The 25823-nt window shown below is 39.4% G+C and overlaps 1 protein-coding gene across 2 annotated transcripts in view; it reads right to left on the bottom strand.

Annotated features, from left to right (window-relative positions):
* Positions 1 to 25823, bottom strand: part of ppp1r1c (protein phosphatase 1, regulatory (inhibitor) subunit 1C) — a 121858-nt gene that overhangs the window by 27747 nt on the left and 68288 nt on the right. For both annotated transcript variants that reach the window (XM_060827977.1, XM_060827978.1), the window contains exon 5: positions 9031 to 9282. In XM_060827977.1, coding sequence (XP_060683960.1) covers positions 9031 to 9282 — 252 coding nt within the window. The remainder of the gene's footprint in view (positions 1 to 9030; positions 9283 to 25823) is intronic.

Below are 25823 nucleotides of genomic sequence, written 5' to 3'. Positions count from 1 at the left end.
AGGGATGGAGAGGGGAGGAACAGGAGATAAAGTAGGAGAGGAGAATGAAATCAGAGGAGGAAAGAGAAAAGAAAGAAAAGCTTACATTTATATCATGCAGTTCTCGACCATTGGGCATCTCAAAGTTGTTTGCAGCTGATGTGAAATATTGCAAAGAGCAGACATGGTGTATTGTAGAAAATGCAGCAAATATGCACACAACCTTCCACAAACAGCAATGTGATAATTTGTCAATATAATTCATTTATTTGTGATATTAATAGCTGGATAAATATTGTCCAGGACACCAGGGTGACTCCACTGGTTATAAAAAAAAAGTGGCTTGTGTTGTTTTATTTCTACCTAAGCAGTCAAGTGCAGCATCAGCTTAGAGTCTCATATTGAAGACAGCCCTTCTGACAAGGTACTGTTCTCAAGTACTCGACTTAAGTGCCAGCCTTGATTATTTGTTTTCAAATCTGGAGTTTAACCTGAACCCAAAACAGTGTGACTCAACTGAGTTACTGAGTCACCCTGTAGAGGAGGAGTATATGAAGGGAGTGGAAGAAGATGGACAAGCAGGATAAGAAAAGGTTGGTGGATAGAAATGGAAGAGGAAGAAGAAAGAGAAAGGGCGAGGGAGATAAGGAGATGGAAGAAACAGGTGAGGCAAAGGTGAATGAGAAAGTAGAGAATTGAGAAAGAAACAAAAAGAGGAAAATTAGCTGAGGAATGAGAAAGTTTCTCAGGAAGTGCAGAAAAGGGGAGTATTTCAGCATACTCACTAAGGGATTGATGTTAACTAGCCAATGTGGGTTGACCAACCATTTGAGACTCTGGTGAGGATGGATTGCAGGCCAGAGCCCTGAGCCATACATTGTACTACATTGTGATCGATACCTATTACTCTCTATTCCTGATGAAGGGCTTTTGCCCGAAATGTCGATTTTCCTGTTCCTCGGATGCTGCCTGATCTGCAGTGCACTACACTAATCTAGACTCTGGTTTCCAGCATCTGCAGTCCTTGTTTTAACCTAACTATTACTGTCAACTGCAAATTGTTCCGAGTGAACAAACAATGAGCATAAATGGGGGTATTGGCAATTGGTGGACCATTACCCTAGCTCGATATCATGGCAGTTAGAGAGATATTCATAGTTGCTAGAGAACAGGAATATGGTTGCTGGATTGTGATGGAGGAGGGGTGGATGGGGATGGTGCTGCAGAAGGTTGGGGTTTAACAAATTAGCAATATGCTGATGGGCTTTTAATACCTCCAGTTGGGAAAGGGATTATGTCCTCAGCCACTGTCTTGATGGGCTGAGGCAGGATTGTGGTGGTGCTGATAGGTAAGCTTGTGATGCTCAGCTTCACTCAGACTAGGGAAACAATTTCTACAAGATGGTGGGGCAAGCCTATTTGTGGCAATAGTAAGAGGAAAAAACCTTTATTTACAGGGGGTCTTTCCAGATCTAAGGTTGTCCTCAAAAGCTTCCTAGTTAATAAAATATTTCTGATATTTAGTTAATTTTCTCTTTTGATTCTTTCGTTGGCTGAGAGTAATACTGGCTGGGTCAGTATTTGTGTCCATCCAAAACTGCCCTTAAGCAGATGGTAATGAGCTACCTTCTTGAATTCCTCACTGACCTTTAGTCGGTTGAAGTATTGAAAACTGTCACAGATATACCTGAAGCATGCTTTGTACTTTTGGAATCTGGAATGAGCTTCCATTTCTAGTTCCTGACACCTCAGTCTCAAAAACATCTAAAGAATGACATCAATATTACCAATGAGCAGCCTGCAAACAGTATTACTTCAAAGACCTGCAGGAGCATATGGAAAAGTTTTAAAAAGACACAATTGAATGTGTGAAGCAGGATAAAACTACCCTGACAGGGAAAGGCAATTATTTAGAGTGTTGCCTTAAAAAGTGACATGATATTCCCTGCCCAAAGCTAAACATTCATTGCTGCATTACATTTGTCTTTTTAATGTTATTGAACTTCCTGTTCTGTTCAGTTAAAGATGCCTTTGTACAAAATAAAGGCAGAACATTTAACCCTATCCCAAACTTCCTTGTAGATAGTTTTAAATGGATTTTGCCTTAGGACAGAACCTAACAAGACATTTTGAATGCATTTTGAAATAGAATATACAAAAGAAAACTTCATTTAGAAGCAGGGTAATGATAATGTAGGAACCAATGTTAGCTAAACTGAACTGAATCCCATCCTCCAACATTTGGCTTAATTCCTGTTCCTGTAAATATTTTACTGTACCATTATAAAATGAGAAGCTGCAAGTTTGTGACTAGATGGGTATTATACCCTGGCATTACCTTTGTAAACGATTATTTCCTACATTTTTTTCAGCTTATCAAACTGTGATGGAGAATATACCAGATCAAATCTGATGATTTTATCACAAGATGAACGAAAGATCTCAGTGGGACCAACCACATTTTGATAGAACTGAATTCTGAGGTTTGCTTGAGCTACAGAACATTGCTAGAAAGTGGAAAATTGGGACAGTAAATTAAGTCAAATTTGCTTTACAAGCAGGTAGGAAAGGTTTTTTATTGCGTAATTTTGTAGTCACTTTTAGAAGTAAAATTCTGCAATGTTGGAAATCTGAAATTCAAACAAGAAATGTGAAAATACTTAGTGGGTCAGGCAGCATGTGTGAGGAGAAATAACATTTATGTTTCAGTTTGATGATCTTTTATTGCAATGTCAGAGTTTCAACAGGTTTTCATGAAAAACAGAGGCATGGAAGTAGGGAGGAGAGTGAAGGGGAAGGCTTGTGATAGTTTGGAAGGAAAGAGAGAGAGAGAGATTGATTGGCTAAAAGTTGTGATGGCAAAAGGGGGGTGGTTAGGGGATAACTAAAGAAACAAAAGATGAGTTTAAAAGTGGTGTAAGTGGTGATGGCAGGATCATTACGAACAGCTTTACCTGCAAAGAAAATGTGACATGATCATGATCTGAAATTATTGACTTTAATTTTTCTTTCAGAGGGTTGTAAAGGGCTGTTCTTCAACTTCATCAGAGGGGATGTAGGACAGAATGCTTGCCAGATTCTCTTCAGTTCAGGATTCACTTCCTTTGATTGATAGGACACATGACTGTGTCTGTCCCATTTCCTGAACTTCTGTTATCACTCCTTCCTCTCCCTTCCAAAAGCACAATAGATTACTTCTGTCCTCATCTTCCATTCTGCCAGCCTCTACATTCACTGGATCATCTAGCCTCATTTCCAGCACCTCTAGCACAGAATCAAAACCAAACATATTTTCCGCTCCTCTTTCACACTGTGGAGAGACCATTCAAATGCTCCAACTGTGAATTCCAAAAGGACCATTCCTTCCTGGCCCTGTCCTCAATTACCTCTAGAATGGCTCTCCTTCCAATAACACCTTCTCATGCAAGTGCACCATATGCAATCATCTGCCCTTTTACCTGCTTTCAATCTGTCGAAAGCTAGAAATACACCTTTCAGGTGAAACAATGGAACAATTGTGCGTTCTTTCAATTTACTATACTGTATTCACTGCCCTTGATGTGGCCTGGCAGAGACCAAACTAAGACTGGACATTGGTTTTGTAAATACTTCTACTGAGATGATAAACTTGAATTAGAATTTCCGGTTGCCTAACTTTTAATTCTAGTCATTCTCTGACTTCTCTATCTTCAACCTCTAGCAGTGTTCCAATAAAACAATAAATCAAACAAAATGCATGGAACACCGCTACCTGTTCCCCTCTAAGCCATACATGACTCAGGCTAAGAAACATAGCATCATTCTTTCACTGTCACTGGGTTAAGTGGAACTCTTTTCTCAATAACAATGTGGGTGTATAGTAGCCAATTTACAATCTTTTGAATGTAACATAAAGTTCAACAATTTCAGATCATGACCAATGGTTCCTGTGTATTTTGGGCACCAGCTATTAGTCATGATTCTGCTTATACAATTCACACTTCCTTTAGACTTGCCTTAGGCCATGGACATTCTCGCACAGCACTTAATTGCAGAGATGGCAAAAAAGGAACAAGATTCCCTACAGGGAAATCTACTCAATTAATTCACCATCTTGCCACTTCCAGGGAATCACACTCCCGTCTGCATTGCTTTCACCAATGTTGAGGAGGTCATGTTGAGAGCAGCAAATTCAAGAATAAAGTTATACAGACAACGGTTTATTTCAGATTCCTTCAATAAAATGAGCGTTAGTCCTCTAGAAAGTGAGACTGGGTAATTAACATTGATGAATAAGGAAATGGGAGAGACTCCAAATAAATATTTTGCAGCTGTCTTCAGAGTAGAAGACCTGAAAATATCCCAACAATAGGGGACAAACAAGGGTCAAAAGGGAGGGAAGAACTTGAATCAATCATGATTACTTAAGCAAAAGTACATGGAAGATTAATGGGACTAAGGACAGAAAAGTTTTGTGGATTGCATTCACCCTCAGGGCTTGAAAGATGTGTTTGCAGAGATAATGGATAAATTGGCTGCAAAATTCCTTTGATTCTGGAAATATGCCAGCAGATTGGAAAACCATTAATGTCGCACCACTTCAAGAATGGGGTTAGGCAGAAAGCAGGAAACTCAACCCTGTTAATCTAATATCTGTCATTCAGGAAATCTGAAAATCCATGAAATGAAGCATCCTTCCAAAATCAATCATGGAACTTACTGCAATATTTAGAAAACCATAATACAATCAGGCAGACACAATATGCTTTTGTGAAAGGGATATCATATTTGTCAAATCTATTAAAGTTCTTTAACGATATAAAAGTATGGCCGATAAAGGGGTACCAGTGGATGTAGTGTACTTAGATTTCCAAAGGCATTTGATAAGTTACCACATTACAAAAGTAATGCTCATGATGTTTGCAGAGCTATATTAGCATGGATAAAGGACTAGCTAACTAACAGGAAACAGAATCAGAATAAATGAGTCATTTTCAAGTTGGCAAACTATAACTAGAGGCATGTCATAAGGGTCAGTGGCCTCAACTATTTATGATCTATGCTAGTGATTTGGATGAATACATCATCTGCATTGCAGCCAAATTCACTAATGATGAAAAGATAGGTGGGAAAGCAGGTCGCAAGGAATATACCAAAAAAAATTGGTAGTATAAATGAGTGGTCAAAAAATTGGCAGATGGAACTTATTTGCAAAATTGTGACATTGTCCACTTTGGCAGAAAGAATACCCAAAATTAATATTATGTAAAAGCTTTGAAACTGTAGTAAGATGCAGAACAGAGGGATCTGTGTATCCATGTACATTAACCACAAAAAGTCAATACAGGGGCAGCAAGTAGTCAGGAAGGCAAATTGTTGGCCATCCTCACAAGTTACATGGTGTATAAAAGCAGGGATATCTTCCTACAAATGCCCAGGACCTTGCAGATACCACACCTAGAATACTATATACAGTTCTGGTTACCTTATCGTAAGGAGGATATTTTTCCATTGGAAGTAGTCGACAGGTCAAATTTCTGAGATGAATGGATTGTCTTTTGAGCAAAGGTTGGGCCTCAACTCACTGGGTTTAGATGCATGAAAAGGTGATTTTGTAAAAACATAATACCTTCTGGGGTGTCTTGACAATGTACTTGCTGGGAGAGTGTTTCCTCTCCTGACAGATTCAAGAATTTGAGGGAAAAAAATGAGGTCTGCAGATGCTGGAGATCACAGCTGCAAATGTGTTGCTGGTCAAAGCACAGCTGGCCAGGCAGCATCTCTGAGATGCTGCCTGTCAAGAATTTGAGGGCACAGTTTATAAGTAAGGGGTTTCCCATTTAAGATGGAGATGAGGAGGAGTTTCTTCTCTTAAAAAGTCATTAGTCCTTGAAATGTTTTTTGACAGGAAACATTGGAGACTGGATCTTTGAAGATAACATGAAACATTACAGGGAGAAGGCAGGAAAGATGGAGTTAAAACCTCAATCAGATCAACCATGACCTTATTCAATGGCAGAATGGATCTAATGGGCTATTTAGTCTACTCCTGTTGCAATTTCTTATATTCTTATGATGGCTTCTGGTTACTTAATCTCTGCTACCTTCCACACAATCACAGATCTTCCTTTTTGTCCTATCTGCTCTTCCACCTACCCCCACCCTTCTCTGACCCCACCATAAAGCAGAAACAGAAATTACTACAGAAACTCAGCAGGTCTGGCAGCATTTATGTCCAGTGACCTTCTCTTTAGCTTTATCCATTGAAATATGACAAATTTAAAATAATATTAACTCTGTTTCTCTCTCCACAGATACTGCCTGACATGTCAAATATTTACTGCATTTTCCATTTTTCAGCATCTTCAGTATTATGCTTTTATTTGAAAAAATGAGAGAATTAGAGGATTAATTTGCACGTTACTTCATTGAATTGGAGGTGAATGTTATGAAACGTAACAAATTTTTGGTGAACTGTGAACTGAGGAGGGAAAGAGGGAGTGGGAGATTATGAAATCTACCCCATTGACCTTTCTTTCTTCATTATTTCTAGATAAGTTGCTCAAGATGCCAGTTTCCTACACTCTGCATAACTGTTTGTGAACAGATAAGATTTGCTGTGCCGATACAGGATTTGAAATAAAGAATGGCAGAAACCTTTAAACAGCATCTGATGTTATATTCCAAAACTTTACAAAACAGGAGGTGCTGTACAATCTTTATCTTAGTCAGTGAAGTAGGCCACATTGTATTTGACGTTGATTGTGTTAAAGTAACACTATGACTTAATAAGGGAAAAGCAAGCTAGTTATATTGGACAGTCTAAAAGGGTAGACATTGAATTAATTTCCAATACTCCTATCTTTCCCATGATATAAAATATGTAACCAGATGAAAGAGAACTAATAATTTTTAGGTGTCAGCTTTATTGAGAATTAAATGCTGAAATGTACCTCTTCTACACAAATTAATCAAACATGAAATACACTTATATGAAGCTACACCTCCATCAGACAAATATATTTTTGTATTAAGATAATTTGTCATAATTTTGAACATTATATTTGTTTTGAAAACACTATTAAATTCCTTGTTGGTAACAATTTCTAAAATCATCGGTGTGAAAAATCTTGCTTCAAAAGATACTATTACTGTGAACTTCATTAAAAAGTCTTGTTAATTTCTCAGAAAAACCCAAGGATTTAATGAAACACTATCATTATTGACCTATTGATCTGTATGATTGAATCATAGTTCTGTATGCCATTCACTAGTATGAATCAGTGGGATTTCTATTTTGTTACATAATGAGATAATTAAGTATGAAAGTTTACCTGAATCAGTATGCATACAGACCTGTTTCTAGCTTCCTACCAGTATTTCTTGTCCTGCTGCAGGAACAGTCAAAAGCTCAATTTTTAAGACACATGCATTAGCCTATACTATGGTATGATGTTACTCTTGGAGTGACTTAGTGCAGCTGAGGCAACTCTTGAGAAACAAGATTGTAAGAGATAAAAGAAAATTATTGCGGATTGTAAGAGATCTGGATGAATTCTAGATACCAATGGTATGATTCATTGACTGGTAGTAAGTGCCTCAGTGAGCTAACTTACATAAGCAGAGCTCTCACTTGTACAAGATCATCATAGAGTTAAGCCAGAGAGATTGTGTCTACCATGATTAATTGATTAGTAACTATTGCTTCTCGTCTTGTTGTAGATAGTCAGTTATAAACAGTTAATATCTGAAAATAAATGTTAGTAATTACTCATTATGATTGGTTTCATACTCAAGCTTGACAACATTAACTAGAACTATGAACTACACAGACATGATTAGTCAGATTTCAGTGCCAAGAGTTTAGATATATTGATTTGAGATGATGCCAGAGCATTATCAATATATGTAAAGACGTCCTGTTCCTAAGATAATAAAAATAACATCATGGTTTTAAAGCTTGGCAGGAGATACCTGCTGACAACAAAAGCAAAAAATTGCTTTCAAATAATTCTGGTAATATACTTTAAAAGTATCATTAAACATTCCTAATAAACCCTTGAGGAATTGAAAATTATTCCATAGGCATTGAGATTCACTTATAATTGAAATGAAAATCACTGGTTCTCAGGCATCGGCAAAGTGGGGATGCCCTGAATGCAAGTCCAAACCCCTTTCGTCCTCAGCTTTCACCTTAAAGTGGAATATTTCAATCATTTCATGTGCCATTGTTACCACGTTTTTAGTCTCAATCTTCCTTTATGCACTGATCTTCAAAACATATTTCCAAACAGAGCTTTTATTGCATTTATTGCAGGTATTTGGAAATACAACAAAAAGTTTTGGTCAATTTTTGTATTATGTCTTAAAACAAATGGGACAATTTTAGTCTGCAATAATCACCTTTTCAATGTCAACTGCTTGACCAGTTTACTTCCCAAACCGTGGAGATGAAGATTATCTCCTCAGTTTCAACTGATTTGTAATAATTTCTGCAGTGTTACACATTCATCAGTGAAATTTAATTTGAATCAACTTATTTTTAAAAGATGGTAAGCTGATCTATGACACCTTAAAGAGCATATTAGAGATTTGAGTAATACTCTTCATAGAAAAGTCTCTTTTTTGCTTTTGACACTGCAACTTGCATAATTCAGGATATTAATTACTTTTAAGGTTTTTATTATAGGAACTGTGGCTGGTGGGGCACTTGGTAAATTTGTCTTCAGGATTGTTAAGTATTAATAATTGCTTCACTTTGATATCCAATAGTCTTCCTGAAATGTAACTTCTATTCTTAAAATTTTGCACAACTAAGAAAAATGAAAAATGTCTGTATAATCAAAAAGGTGAAGTCAAACCTTCATTTAGGAACAAGTTGTTCAAAGCATTTGACGATGAAGCACAATTGCAAAACGAGAGACCCCTGCATTCTGATGGCTTAACAGCTACAATGAGAAATGGTCTCAGCTCTCTAATGACATGGCCTCTCATGGAATCATCGAGAAATCTGCATGGTGATTACATTTGGTGACGATGGGAGCAATAATTCTAGAACTGCCATTGACTTACCACCAATAGATCTGTTGCCTGGGTGGTCCTCAGCATTTAGTAGCAGTTTGATGCCTGTTTGGTTGCTGATGTGTTCACAGCAGTTCAGTGGGCCCCAGTCTGTGTCTGCCAAGAAAGCAGGGGCTCCATTGCTGTGACAGCACTCAGTCATCATTGGGCTGAGCTCATCTAGACAGCTGGTGTCACTTTCAGAGTAATCCTGCTCCGGTTGTTCCTGTTTCTGAAGATGGTGCTCCACCAGCAACTGAAGTTCTGCTTCAACAAGAGCACTTCATTTAATAATTAGTTCATGCTATCCATAATGCAGTTATTTGTTTCATTTGTGTAATAAATTAATTTACAGTTGAAGGTCTCTGATAAAAGGTCATGATGAGCCAAACAAATTAAACGGTGTTCCTGTAAAATGTGCTGTCAATGCAATTTCTAATAATTTTGCAAGTCAAAAACTCTCAATTTCTATATTATTGATCAGAAACTTTTTCCCACCCCCTTGGTTTTGTAAATGAGACAGTCTCCATATAACAGGAGTTTAATCTCTGAAGGCACTTAAAGAAATGAATTACTGATCATTTCAAAGGCCACATGGATGGCTATTTGTTCATACCCAGTTTAATATTTGGCAGTAAAGTAATTATACATTTAACATGCACAAGTATTGATTGTGCTCTGCTACTGAAAAATTAGCAAAGCAATGGTCTTTGAAAACAGCACTTACATGCTATACTGCATGATATAAATGCAATATTTTACTTCTGACTAAAACAATGAACAACTAACTCAAGACACTCACTGAAAATGTAGAAAAAACATTTGCTCTAATAAAGTCACTGAGCATTCAGGATTAAGAAGCCCTATGCACAACATAGACAGGTTGACATTGTTCTGAGAACTATAATGCAGCCTCTCTCTGAACCTAATGTGCAGATCAATACCATTACAGACACTGGCATTATGGCCAATTTATTCCAATTTCAAAGGCTTAGGCATATTCTGAATAAAAACTTATTATGTTACTGTGCTGGATGCAACTCGTAAATAATTTCAGGTGAGAATGGAAATTATCGTAAGAATTAGAAGTAAGTTAGAATAGTAGCATTTTTATAACAGATAGCAATGTATACAACCTTCTAAATATCACTCAAATCCTGATTCCTATTCACAACTCCAAACCAGAGTGAATTTACTTTAAATACCGTCTCAAAATGGCATTATATCTAGATGCATTGTTCTGCAAAGCACATCTTTCTTATTCAGACCAGCCAAGGTATTATCTTCCGATAAAGACCAATGAATTAATTCAAGCACTGTTTAATTTCTTGGCTTCAAATAGCATCAGGGGTTTGTTACAAATCTGGACTTTAATAGATACAGTGAAGAAAATACTCATCACCTGAGCAAAATGTTAATATGCAAAATATTAATCATTCTCATTCATCTTCTGGAACACTCTGTCCAGGTCTTGTCGCCCAAATATAGGAAGGATATTATCAAGCTGGAGAAGGTTCAGAAGAGATTTACCAGGATGTAGCTGGGTGAGGAAGGTTTGAGTTATAAAGAAAGGCTGGATAAGCTGGGATGTTTTTTCACTGGAACCTAAGAGGTTGAGAGGTATCCTTATAGAAATTTATGAAGTAATGAGAGGTACACAGACAGTTAATGGTATTGTCTTTTTCCTAGGATGGGGGATTTCAAGACTTGGGGGAACATTTTTAAGGTGAGCAGAGAGAGGTTTAAACAAGACTTCAGGGGCAATGTTTTTTAAACAGAGGGTGGTGGATGTGGGCACAATTACAATGATTAAAAGACATTTGGATATGTACTTGAATAGGAAAGGTTTGGAAGGATATGGGCCAGGAGCAGACATATGGGATTAACTTAGTTTGAGATTATTTTTGGCATGATCTGGCTGGATCGAAGAGTCTGTTTCCATGTGGTATGACGCCATGCCCAAACTCACCGAATGTCTTGGATTGACTTGAGTTGGCAGGAATACATTCCTTAACTTGTCAACAACTAAAATCACTTGATAAATTTTAATTAACTATTTGTTTAAAGGGGTAGAAGATGCACCCCTCACCGACTAAGTCAGCAGCCTCCTTAGCATGTGCCAGGAACAGGTGAGTATGTGAGGTCTACTCAAATTCAAATCATTTGCAGTACATTATCCCCATGAGGTAACAATCTATTGTGTTAGAATAAAGAAGGAACAATTAGCATTAGGAATTTCTACAATGCGGAAAGCTGACATTCAGGTCATTGAATCAATATGACTCTCTGAAGAGCATCCCACGCAGATGCTGCCCCCAGCCTGTTCATGTAACCTGAACATCTCTGGACTGTGGGAGGAAACTGGAGCGCCCAGAGGAAACCCACACAGACACGGGGAGAACATGCAAAATTCACATCGTTATCCAAGGCTGGAATTGAACCCAGGTCCCCAGTACTGTAAGGCAGCAGTGCTAACCACTGAGCCAACGCATCACCCAAAATGTATGTATGTTTCATTTTATTGGATCTATTAACTGACCTGAATACTAAGAAGAAAATAACCTCATTGAAATTCAATTATTGAATTGTTTATGAAGAGTTTAGCCCTCCTTGATGGTCACAAATTGACAGTTCAGCAGTCAAAGTTGCTGTCATTACTTACCTGCCTTGAAGCAAGCAGGCAAACATCATTGCTAATTTTAACCTGTTAAACTGCAGAACAACAACAGCATCAACCCAAAGCTGTTGAGGTGGTTTATCATGTCTGTTGTCACCTGGAGCCAGCACAATGTTAACATTAGACTGAAGCTATGAGTTTCCTGTTGGTCCATGCTACTTTGACAGTGAATTGCTTGGCTCCATATAGAAACATGGTATGCAAAATTGGCTATCGAATAATGTGCATTGCCTCAATACTACTACACTAGAAATTAGACTGAAAAACTTCTGTAAATTCCTGCAATGCCACCTAAATATTTTAATATTAATTCTGGAGTATTGTTAAAATGAGACAAGAGGTTTAAGCTTGCCCAGCCAGGTTTGCTGTGTGATGCTTTTGGTGCATGCTAGAAGCTACCTACACAAATACATGGGATCCTGTTTTATGTAGGCAAAAGGAATTTGTACATACATTGCACCTTCTTCAAAACAAAACAGGCTATGGGGACAACCAATCTCTGTTGCATTCCTCATGGCAACATTCTGACCAATGATCCACCATGCTTGCTCTGGGAATTAATATTGATAGGTAACTGTTTTGCTGCATCTCCATGTCAATGCTGGCCCAGCCAATCCCATGTTGTACAAAATCATATCCCTTTATTCTGTTTCTTGCATCCAAGTTCTGGTAGGTGCAAGTCAACAAGCTTAGCAATGTTTGTGTTCTATACTACCAAGAAATTATTTGATTTAAGTAACATAAGCAATGGTACATTTTAAAGGTGTTTTGCTTTCCCTATTTTCCCGCTAATTTAGTTCTTCCCTTCTGAACAGCATTGACTCATTGATGAAATACCATACAGTAGGTAGCAGGTACTCAGTGAAACTGCCATTATTATGATTAAGCCCTGCCATTAAAATTCATTTCTTGAGAATCCTATAATTAAAATTCAACTCAAAGTTATTCAGTCTTTAGGAATCACAATGGAGCCTGATCAGACCTCTGCTAACATCTATGCACATGCATGCCCACTGCATATCATAAAGTGTCAGGTAATACCAAATATGAACAAAAGACTTCTTAAGCCAGAATGAGTTAACTATCACTCTGACTTAAATCAGTTAACTCAGCAGGAATCAAATTTTCAAAGTGGAATCTTGCTGGCTTCTGTGTTTGATCTAGTCACTGCTTATGTGAACTCGATCTCAAAAATGAATGGACCTCATTTGTTTTATCATGGATATTTAGAGAAAAACACAAGTGTGAAAACCGATTGCCTTCAAAAAGAAACAATGCTGGTGAAAGTTTCAAGGAGAAGTGTTAACTATAATAAAAAATTGGCATAAATCATTGACCAAGATCCACCTCAAAACTAATCCCAATGCTTACAGTTGCTTATGGACATTAGGAATGTTTTAGGTTTGTCTGCTGGTCTATGTTATGATTCTAGCCACACATGCTCGTTTCTTATTCTTTGTCCTGCTCCTGATCCAAAGCAATGATGCATGAGCACACTTCCCACAGAAAGACAGTGAGCTTGGGTGGGTCAACTGAGGCAGAAAAGTAATGGGTGAATCTATAAATTGACTTACCTAGTCTCAATTTCCTCCTGCAAAGCGGACTATAATAGAATACCATTAGATATTCTCTAAAACATTTTGGAGATGTAATTAAGTCCTACTAAATCAGCATGTCAGTGATGTAAGACAAAGTGTGGAGTCTTAATGAAACAGGAATGCAGTTAGGAGGAGAAAAGCTAGGGATAAAGTCTATTTTTAAAAAATCTGTGCCCTTTATGATCATCATCAATGGGTTATTCTTTCATATTTTGAAGGTTGAAAGAATTGTTGAAGCCAATGGTTGAAGCATGAGAGGGCAGTCCATAAAATGCTTCAACACAAGAGTATCAGTGATGTAAACTCTGAAGGGTAGCTGATAGCATGGTTATTTATAGAATATACCCTTGGCTTCATAAATTCTGCCACCACAAAAAGATCTGAGATTGCTATAATGTTAGCTATGTAAAGTAACACACTATGAGGTATGACCACATTCTTATCAATATTATCTTACTAACTAGACCATTTACACCATTCCACTCCCAGAAGTGGAACAACACCACCATCAAAAAACAAGTAATATTAATGGCAATTCAAATCATCTTGAATGATATGTCGGAGTTCAGTGGTATGTATACAATTAAAGATTGTAAGTAGTTGCTAATGGACAATTGTAGTTAAGAGACAAGCCAGGGAACTATAGATCAGTGAGCTTGACCTCGGTGGTGGGCAAGTTGTTGGAGGGAATCCTGAGGGACAGGATGTACATGTATTTAGAAAGGCAAGGACTGATTCGGGATAGTCAACATGGCCTTGTGCATGGGAGATCTTGTCTCACAAACTTGATTGCGTTTGTTGAAGAAGTAACAAAAAAGATTGATGAGGGCACAGCAGTAGATGTGATCTATATGGACTTCAGTAAGGCGTTCGACAAGTTTCCCCGTGGGAGACTGGTTAGCAAGGTTAGATCTCATGGAATATAGGGAGAACTAGCCATTTGGATAAAGAACTGGCTCAAAGGTAGAAGACAGAAGGTGGTGGTGGAGGTTTGTTTTTCAGACTGGGGGCCTGTGACCAATGGAGTGCCACAAGGATCGGTGCTGGGCCCTCTACTTTTTGTCATTTACATAAATAATTTGAATGCGAGCATAAGAGGTACAGTGAGAAAGTTTGCAGATAACACCAAAATTGGAAGTGTAGTGGACAGCAAAGAGGGATACCTCAAATTATAACAGGATCTGGACCAGATGGGCCAGTGGGCTGGGAACTGGCAGATGGAGTTTAATTCAGATAAATGCGAGGTGCTGCATTTTGGGATAGCAAATCTTAGCAGGACGTATACACTTAATGGTAAGGTCCTAGGGAGTGTTGCTGAACAAAGAGACCTTGGAGTGCAGGTTCATACGTCCTTGAAAGTGGAGGCGCAGGTAGATAGGATAGTGAAGGCGGCGTTTAGTATGCTTTCCTTTACTGGTCAGAGTATTGAGTACAGGAGTTGGGAGGCATGTTGTGACTGTACAGGACATTGGTTAGGCCACTGTTGGAATATTGCATGCAATTCTGGTCTCCTTCCTATCAGAAAGATATTGTGAATCGTGAAAGGATTCAGAAAAGATTTACTAGGATGTTGCCAGGGTTGGTGGATCTGAGCTCCAAGGAGAGGCTGAACAGGCTGGGGCTGTTTTCGCTGGAGCATTGGAGGCTGAGGGGTGACCTTATAGAGGTTTACAAAATTATGAGAGGCATAGATAGGATAAATAGACAAAGTCTTTTCCCTGGGGTTGGAGAGTCCAGAACTAGAGGGCATAGATTACTTAGTGTGGAAACAAGCCCTTCGGCCCAACAAGTCCACACCGACCCGCCGAAGCACAACCCACCCATACCCCTACATATACCCCTTACCTAACACTACGGGCAATTTAGCATAGCCAATTCACCTGACCCGCACATCTTTGGACTGTGGGAGGAAACCAGAGCACCCAGAGGAAACCCACGCAGACACGGGGAGAACGTGCAAACTCCACACAGTCAGTCGCCTGAGGTGGGAATTGAACCCAGGTCCCTGGCGCTGTGAGGCAGCAGTGCTAACCACTGTGCCACCGTGCCGCCCATAGGTTGAGGGTGAGAGGGGAAAGATATAAAAAAAGAGACCTCAGAGGCAACTTTTTCATGCAGAGAGTGGTACGTGTATGGAATGAGCTGCCAGAGGATGTGGTGGAGGCTGGTACAATTGCAACATTAAAGAGGCATTTGGATGGGTATATGAATAGGAAGGGTGTGGAGGAATATGGGCCGGGTGCTGGCAGGTGGGACTAGATTGGGTTAGGATATCTGGTCGCCATGGACCGAAGGATCTGTTTCCATGCTGTACATCTCCATGACTCTATTCCCAGTATGCAAATTTTTTTGCTTTCCTTCTAAGTTAAAGCATTAGTAATCTGAGGAGGAAATGCAAGACATAAAGGGTTAAAATTTTGAGAACATTAAAATCAAAATTAGATACTTACATTTGTAATATAGCAACATTGTGAATTGCAGAATAATTCCAACTTCAAGTATTTCAAATAACCAATAAATGAAATAATTTATTGTCAATCATTGTTTATGTAGTGAGACCATACCTTAATTAAAAATAATTCAGGACATTCAAAGTTAAATGATCTTTTAATGATTTAGTCACCAGTTTAACAGTCAAGAATCAATAAAGAAGGTTCCTTGGTTACTAAGATAACAAAAAGTTTATGTCTATGGTTTGTCTATAGCGTTGGTTGTTGTGGTGTCATGTGAAGCTTAGTGTGAAAATAGATAAAGGAATTTTGAAAATCCAAACTCTGTTGAGTCCCTATTGGCTGCTTCCTTGCCTTATTGTATATTTATAGTAGAGAAGAATTGAGGATTAAAAGAGAGCTGTTAACTAACTTGTGTACAAAGCAAAAAGGCAATGCAGAATGTATAAGGTGACAGATTATATACGGAGAATATAAGACCATGAAACATAGGAGCAGAAATTAAGCCATTCAGCCCATCAAGTCTGCTCCGCCATTCAATCATGGCTGATAAATTTCTCAACCCCTTTCTCCTGCTTTGTCCCCATAATCCTTGATCCCCAAGATCTTATTTATCTCAGTCTTAAATATCCTCTATAGCCTTCTATAGCAATAAATTCCATTGATTCACTACTCTCAGGTTGAAGAAATCTTTCCTCATCTCTGTTCTGAAAATTCTTCCCTTTACTCGAAGGCTGTGCCCTCATTTCCTAATCTCTCCTACCAATGGAAACATCTTCCCAACATCTAATCTGTTCAGGCCATTCAGTATTCTGTAAATTTCAATTAGATCCTCCCATATCTTTCTAAACTCCATCGAGTATAAACCCAGAGTCCTCAAACTTTCCTCATATATTACGCTTTTTATTCCTGGGAGCATTTTCGTGAATCTCCTCAAAACATGCTTCAGGGCCAGTACATCCTTCCTGAGGTATGGGGCCCAAAACACAATACTCCAAATGTGGTCTGACCAGATGCTTATAGAGGCTCAGAAGTACCCCTCCCTGCTTTTATATTCAAGTCCTCTCAAAATAAATGCCATCATTGCATTTTCCTTCCTAACTACTGAAATCAACCTGCAAATTTACCTTGAGAGAATCCTGGACTAGAACTCCTAAGTCACTTTGCATTTCAGACTTCTGAATTTTCTCCCCATTTAGAAAATAGGCTATGCCTCTATTCTTCCTACCAAAGTGCATGACCTCAACTTGCTCATGTTGTACTCCATCTGCCACTTCTATGCCCATTCACCTAACCTGTCCAAATTCTTCTACAGCCTTCTTGCCTCCTCAATGCTATCTATTCCTTTACCTATCTTTGTATCAACTGCAAACTTAGTCAGAATGCCCTCAGTTCCTTCAACTAGATCGTTAATGTATAAAGTGAAAAGTTGTGGTTCCAAAATTGAGCCTTGTGGAGCACTGTTTGTCACCAGCTGCCACCCTGAGAAGGACCCTTTTATCTTTACTCAGTTTTCTGCCAGATAGCCAAGCTTCTATCCATGCTAGCGCCTTTCTTCTATCACCATGGGCCCTTATCTTACTCAGTAGCTTCCTGTGCCACACCTTGTCAAAGGCCTTCTTGAAGTCCAGGTAGATAACATCTATTGGATCTCCTTGGTCTAACCAGCAAAGCCAACATAAAATTTTGGCAGTGAAAAGAACATTGCATGGTCATACTTATGGTAGGACACCTGAGACTTGACTGGTGCACTTGGGCACTACACCAATGGTTTGCTTCATTTTTTTCTGATCACCATAGATGTTTAGGGCAGAGAGAAGGTCAATTCCCTCTTATGTGTATGGTTACATTTGGTCATAATCAAATTCCATTCTCTTTCATCTTAGCCTTGGCTTCCTCTTCTTTCTCAGGCCACTTTTGTCTTAATGGTGCTGTAGTCTTTGTTACAATCATTCCTGATGGCAAAGCAATCCATGCTCCAAAGCCTTTGACACAAAATTACTTTTCTGAACTTTCCTTTTTTACTCATAGTAAATTTTAAATTGAAGATCACTTGTCACAAACTCCCTAAACACAAAATAAAATGTCTTTCTCTTCTGTATCCTTCATAACTGATGCTTCCTTTTTAACCTATTCTGCCATAGTATAAATATTCAGGGAAAAGTTGGGTGGAATCTTCCCACACCTTGAACAATGTGGGCATCTCATTTGGGATAACATGGAGAGACTGGAAAAATTAGATTCTCGATGTCAAGAAAAACAAGGTCCGATATTACACCCAAGGTTTTACCAGAGAGATGATAATTTTGTTTGAGAGCAGTGGGTGGTCCCTTTAAATGATTAATACTTTGCATCACTGCTTCTCAGTTATATGTAGTTTGCCATTTCCCTGGGCAGTGGAGAAAAGCCAGACTGTGATGAGTACCAACCTGAAAGTCTGAGCAGGTACCAGGCAGCTCCAGCTTGGTCCTCTGGTCTGCCATCTTGGCTAGCAGTCCCTAACATCTCAGAGCGTGCTCAATGGGCAGCAAACATCTCATCTTTCATCCACAGAGATTGGCATAGGATATGCACCAGCCTCACCACATCTTCATGACATATCTCTGACTCATAGAATCATTAAGTCATTCAGCACGAAAACAGACCCTTCAGTCCAACTCATCCAGACTCACTTAGAATATAGTTATCCACTTCCAATACTGCACTTCGGACTCTATCGACAGTCTTCATTGTTATGCAGCTTCTAGGCCATTTTGCACACAGGGACAGGCATTCATGTCATGTCCCAGAACAGAGTCCATCTCAGATCTTTTTGCCTCTTAACTTACTCTCTTAGTGCACACTCACTTTGCACCTATTCAAATGCTCCTTGCATCTCTGTCTTGCCTTTTCACATATTGCTGCCTCATTCAGGATTTACAAGCTCAGTACTTCTGCCTTGCCTTTAAGCACAAACACAAAGCCAAGCAACCTGTCATGCTTGCCAGCAATAATCAATCAAGGGCAGACACATTGCTGTATCATACTGTGCTATGTCAATGTCACGCTTTCAGCATGTGTCATTTGGTAAACACAATAAACGTGTTTCATCCAAATGGCTACATTTCAAATTGTAAGGAGAGTATTCCTCAGCCAATCTAGGAACACTGTCATCATCAGGAGATCCTGCTGCAGTCATTCAAGGGCATCATCTGTAAAAATTCCGGTGGCTTGTTATGGACCAGGCCAGACCCCTTCAAAATATTTCAAGAAGGCAGCCTAGAGTTTATTTTATAGGCAGATATGAAGTGGATACTCCAGGTGTGATGCAGTTGGTCAAACTACTCAGCTTTCAGCAAAATATAATTTATTTGAACACTACAGTTGAAACACGAACAAAAGAAACAGAATTTAGGATAATTTAAAAATATTGGAAAACTTAGCCAACCTGATACAACAACGTAACTGAGGAGCTGTTCCAATCCAGTGACATCCCACAAACACATCTTTGGCAAAAGATAAATTGAAACACAGATTCTTACAGGCAGAAGGGAACAACTTCCAAAGAGATTTCAGAGAGAAAGTTAGTCAAGAACCATTTGCTGAAGCTTGGAACCTTCCTAGACTCCAGTATCTTGTGACTTGCACAGCTAAACCAAACTAGAAAGAACTTGAACTGGGAGAACTGGAAACTCCCCTGCATTGTTAAATGAGGCTCTTTCTAGACCCCTTGGCACCTCTGCCTTTATAAATTCTCTTAAAAAAAACCTCAAGGACAAACCTCACTTTAACAAGGTGACCTCATCATCATTGTTTCTACATGGTCAGTTGGCCACTGAGAACAGTCAGGTCAAGGGGTTTCAAATCATCACAAACCAGGAAGAGGGCTACAGTTAGTTCGGTTGGACCAATGCAAACAGTTTCAGGAGTTGCAGTATGTTGGGGGTGGAGCTTCAAAGAGATCAGTTGGGGGTTTGGTCGCTCATCATTCAAAGCTGTTGTTCCAAATTGGTACATGGAAGTACACCGACCATTACCTTTGATATTACCTGAGGGGTCTGTTCATTGAAAATCAAGGTGGTTTATCATGGGTCACTGATGTGCTGGACAAGTTGGGTAAGTCAATTGTGGGATTGGCGGCAGCATGCTGAGATGCAAAGGTGGCAATAATTACGATGGGGGCAACTCGGCATTTAAGTGTGGGACATCATTATGCATTGGAGAACATGGGTTGCTGCAGGATGTGGTCATTGATGTTTAATACAGTACCTGCTACAACAGGGGATAGAGTATTACGCTACCTGGAACAACTAAGCAGGATACCCATGGCTCAGGGGGTAAGGGGGGTGTGGGGCGGAAGGTGACGACTTAAATGAAAGCGTGTTGGAACATGGTAAAACTCAGAACTGATGGAGTCAACAGGTAGTGCAAGGAAGAAAATAGTATGAACGTTTGGGGTTCATCAGATGAGCCAATGACTCACTCTGTGAAACATAACCTAATTACATCTTCATCCAAATATCAAAAGGTAATGGAATTGAAAAATGGCTGCCACCACATCTGGAGTGGTTAGTGTAGATGGGGGCTTCTGTCTGAAGACAGGCTCTATGTGCGAGTGATGTAAAGACCTTCAAGGGATAATTGCTTTTATCAAGCAATTATACTGTACACATGCAGTAACAAACGTTGTGCCATAGAAATCCAGTGTAGTTACCCACCACACTAAACATCACACTGAACATCCCTGCCCCAGATGTCTACATTACTTTAATGTTGCTGACTCCATTCCTCTACTCCCCTGCTGTGGAGGCCATGGTGGTGGTCATCGGCAATAAACCCTGTCCCACAGACTGCTCTCTGATGCTCTTCTGCAAACTTGGCCATATTATTGCTCATTACAAATTGATCATGATCATCTCAATAAAGCAGAAGTAATCACAGATGACTTTAAAATTGTTTCCTGCATGCTACAATTCACAAAGTCAATCTAAAGTCTCCAATCTCCTACTCACACCAGACCCACATGAATAGTGTCGTTGAATTCAGAACAGTGCATACCGACACAATATGTAATGTTCCAATACTTGCCTTATATCACAACAGCCTTAGAAGTTTCACAAGTGATGGGCTGCTTTTGGCCAGCATTTGCCTACTCTCCAGTAATTGCTGCTAACATCAGCATTACTGCTTTGTCATTTGATTTTCAAACACCCATGGCATGTTCTTTGACTTTGCATTTGACACCTAGATACATTCAGCCTTCATGCATTGTAAATGGATGAAATCTTTGCAAGTGAAATGTCACTGTGATTTGGAAATGCATGCTTCTTGGATTTGCACCTTCAATGTCCTAATATCCAGATGTCATTGATCCTGCACTTTTACCCAACTGACACTGACTGTGTCTACCCTGGGCATTAGCCCAGCCATTTTCCAGTTGTATTTCCCATCTAGAGAACAGCTAGTGATGGCCAGGAATGCGACTCATGGTGGACACTGACAGCAGCAAAGTCTACCTCTTGCCAGGTAATTCTCAGAGCGTTCAGGTCTCCTTTTAGCTCTTGCTACCCCAACAGTTCATTTGCACAAATCTCCCCATCCCCTCTTGCACTCAGTGTAGTTACCCACCACACTAAACATCACATTGAACATCCCTGCCCCAGATGTCTGACATTACTTAATTTTGCTGACTCCATTCCTCTACTCTCCTGCTGTGGAGGCCCTGGTGGTGGCCATTGGCAATAAACCCCCTCCCATAGGCTGCTCTCTGATGCTCTTCTGCAAACTCCCATATACACCTTGGGTTTTCCCCTTCACTGTCCATGTTTCCACTACTACACATGCCACACTTCAGCATTCCCAGCCTTGACTCCACCTCTCTGTTTGGGTAGTGATTACTTGCTGCCCCTACAGAACCCCACCCCTCAGCCAACAATGCACAGATCCATGGACTATATTTACCTCAGATCTCTGACTGATCTCAATGAGCAGTCTCTAGACCCGAATGATTAGATCCTGATTACTGTCTTTGCAGCTCCTTGATGATGATACACAATGGAAAGCCGATGTTGCTATTGCAAGACTGATCATTACACACTCGCTATCATTGGTCAGATCACCAGACAGTGAGCATCCTAATCAGACGACTGTCTGTAGCCAAACCCCGGGACTGAGTATGAGCTTTGCCCATGATTAATGTTACTGGGACCTCTGACTAACTGTGGACCCCACGGACTGGTCAGAGGACAAGCTCCCATTCTTTTTCCAATATGGCCATTTGGTTAAGTAAAGATGCAGCGCAGTTATTGTGCAGACAGCTGGAACATGCTTTTAAGATGGATGATTTGGTGTGTCGTACATCAATATGCTCCCCAAACTCCCAACACCCCTAGTCCCATTCCCAAACTGATCCCTAGTAACAAATATGACAAACTGTGTGTCAGTGTAAAGAAGCACCTCAATGCAGCAAAACAATGCTCTGACTGATGTGCCACTGCACTAATGGACATGGCATGGATGCTGTGAGCGTATAAACTAAGTGAGCAGGCTTAAGAAAACAAGCAAACAGCCATGAAATATGGATTGGCTCGATCCATGAGCTAGGCGCCTGTCTCTGCATGAAAAGTGACCTTGCAGCAGCCTTTTAATGCTGGCTGCCAGTGCACCCAGCAATGCAAGTCTGTGCACTCTACATCAGAAAGGTACCATGACGGTCACAAGAGTTTGTCAAATGTTGGACGTCAACGTCCACTGATGAGTGATGTAAGCAGCTGGTGCTTGTGGATTTTTGTTTGATGCTGAGCAACAGGCACTCCTCTGAATTCTATTCTGGATTGCTGATCATACTTGGCATGTCTGAGGCAAGTTGCGGTTGCAAAGACCTGTTTATCAACCTATAGCCCACCTTATTTGGCAACCTACTGCTGTCTAATGAGAACTTCACCTTGTTGCTTGGCACAAGCATAAAAGGTGCAATGAGTTACTCTGAATGTTGAGATGGGCCTCACTAGATGTTTCATTTGATTCTGCCATTAGTCTCACCATAGCCCACATCAATCAGACCTCTATAAGATTTGGCCCTGTGATTTTTATTGATATTTTTAAAATGTATTGTCTGAAGTAACTCCACAGTGGCTGGTATCCCATGACCAAGTAACCTTTTATTTAAACATTGACAGTCTTGACCCTGACTCAACTTTCTCAAAGTCAGCCCTCAGTGAGCAGAACTCTGACACTCTTGTTTATATCTGTCAACCAAGGGTCTCTGACTAGATCAGATAAACAGCCCCAATCAGGGAACTTCTATTCTACAAGGTCGATTACAATCACGACAGCATTGATATATAAGAATGGGAGAGAAAGAGAGTATGAAAGAATACGAACTAGTAATATAAAAATTGATTGCAAGATTTTGTACAAGCATTTAAACAGGAAAATGGCAGCTGAAGCTTGTCGTCTTCCTTTAGAGAAAAGGTTTGAGGAATTGACAGTAGGAAAAGATGAAATGGTGGGGGTATTGAATAAATGTTTTGTGTCAGTCTTCACTGTAAAAGAAATAGAAAATGTCCCAAAAAGATTTCAAAATCAAGAGTGAACAGAAATGACTTTAAAACAATTGCCATCACCAGGGAAAAGGTGCCTGGAAAACCATCACACCTGAAGGCTGACAAGTCCCCAGGAACAAATGGCCCACATCTGATGATCTTAAAAGCAATGGCTGTAGAGATAGTTGATGCTTTTGTTATAATCTTCAAAAATTCCTTAAATTCTGGAAAGGACCTGGTTTGAAAAGTAGCTACCCTAACAGTTTTATTCAAGAAAGGAAGGAAACAGAAAACAGTAGGCCAGTTAGCCAAATGTCCATAACAGGAAAATTGTTAGAATCCATTATTAAGGTGTTTAAAGTAGGATAATTAGAAAGTAACAACATAATCAGGCAGAGGCAACATGGTTTTATGAAAGTGCTATTTGAAGAATAAACAAACTGGATAAGGAGAACTTAGATTTCCAAAAAGGTATTTGATAAGCTGCCATACGAAAGAGTACTACGTAAGAGTACATGATGTAAGAGGTAACATAATAGCATGGATAAAGGTTTGGTTACCTAAAAGAAAGTAGTAGCAGCAAATCGTTGAATTTACCAAGGCACACTTAGACAAATTATTGATAGACAAGTGAGTCACACGAGTGATGTGGAGCAAACTGATATTTGGAGTCGGGATGGTAACCTGATCAACTGCAATCTGGTTGAATGGCCAATCAGCAGAATGGTCGTCTACTTATTCTCAGTCCTGTAGTTTTATGGCCTAGTAACTTAATGATGAACAAGTTTCTTGCCCCAAAAAATAAAATAGAAAGTAACAAACCTAAGCACAATAACACTAAACTATGAATTATAATTTAAATATCCCTGTGTTTCATTGATTATATGAAGTATTTTGAAATAAGGTACTATACCAATGCAAATTTCTTTTTCTAACAATCAAGTATTATTGTTTTGAAATATTTTGATATTGGGAATTTCACACACAGAACAGAAGTAGACCTTCTTAATTGTGTTATATTTTAAGCATAAAAAGCAGACAAAGCTAATCTACATGATTCCATTAGGTAATCTACAAATGCACAATGGAAAAGGGGAAACACTACAGCTATGGTTGCTTCATTGATTACATTAGTGGTAAGTGCCGAAAACTGCATGGCTATTTGTAACACAACTGCTTCCTGAAGAGATTACCTTAATGTTGCTGATTCAGGCATTGTCTTATTTGCATGATTAGTCAAACTGCATCATTCAGTTTAATGTTATATATCAGTGAAACTTTGCTTTAATGCATGACATGCATCCTACTTCCACTCAATTTTTCCTGATATTACATTAATAAAAAATAACCTTGTATGAATAAACTGCTAAGGCCAAATATATGAGTATCTTTGCTATGTAACAGTTCAATTGTTATTCCATTATACTGCTTAACCTTTATTTTCTTAATAACATGTGAAAGCTATTTCAGGACTGATATCGTTAAGCAGTAATTGATTAGAAATAGAAGAACATACATTGCATAAACAGGAAACTTTTACTAGGGTCTTTATAGCTGTTTCTTTGGTCTCATCTCCACAAATCCACCTTCTCTCTATATTACTCAAATTTCTCTTTGAGAACATTATTTCATACATTTCTTTGTACCATGATCAAATTTGCACTTACACAACGCAAAGTTTCTCATTACAGTGAGAGCTATCTTTCCCATCACCCCTAATATGACAATATTTTAGAGTGGAAAGCTAGCAGAAGTACTGAAATCTGCTTTAATGTTATCATTCTGAAATTCATCTAATGGAAGCTTTGAAGAAAAGACTGTAAAAATGAAAAACATAAACCATTTAGAAGAGTGCTTACCACAGCAATCTGATCCATTTAGCTATTATTCAAATATGTTTTCAAAGCTTGCACTGTGCCAAGAATATTTTAAAAATATTATCACACAGATCCAACAAATATTCGGCTCAAATTGACACCCTTTGACAGCAGATTTGTTGAGAGAGGGCATGTGAAACTCAATGGGCAGTCTAGCCAACTCACAATGTCAGGCTTGGCATCATGTGAACCACCCAAAAGTGGGCCGATTGACGTCTTTAATTGGTCAATTAAGGCTCTCTTTAAGGTCTCACCTGGCAACCTGTAGGATTGACCAATAGAGGGCCACACTGAGCATCCACTGTGCCAGGTTTCCCTTGGGGTAGGTGGAGAAGAATTTACTTTCCCTTCCTTAACTGGATCTATCTTGCTCCTGCAAGATATTAACTTACCAGGTTCTCCATGGCCTCTCCAACCAGAATCCCACCACCAGTTGGATCCACCAACTAGACACCAAATACCCACCAAATTCTGATCTAAAGCTGGAAATTTTCACAAGCAATGGGTGTAGTACCAGCAATGCCAGCCATGCCCAGCAGTGCTGCTGGTACAGGAGCGATGTCTGTGGTGCTGGAAAAGCACAGGTCAGGCAGCATCTGAGGAGCAGGAGAATCGACGTTTCGGGTAAAAACCCTTCATCAGGAATGAGGCACGTGAGCCAAGGGGGTAGGGAGATAAAT

Source organism: Hemiscyllium ocellatum, chromosome 7 (assembly GCF_020745735.1).
Source record: "Hemiscyllium ocellatum isolate sHemOce1 chromosome 7, sHemOce1.pat.X.cur, whole genome shotgun sequence".
NCBI lineage: Eukaryota > Metazoa > Chordata > Chondrichthyes > Orectolobiformes > Hemiscylliidae > Hemiscyllium > Hemiscyllium ocellatum.
This window is presented reverse-complemented; position numbering and strand designations above follow the sequence as displayed.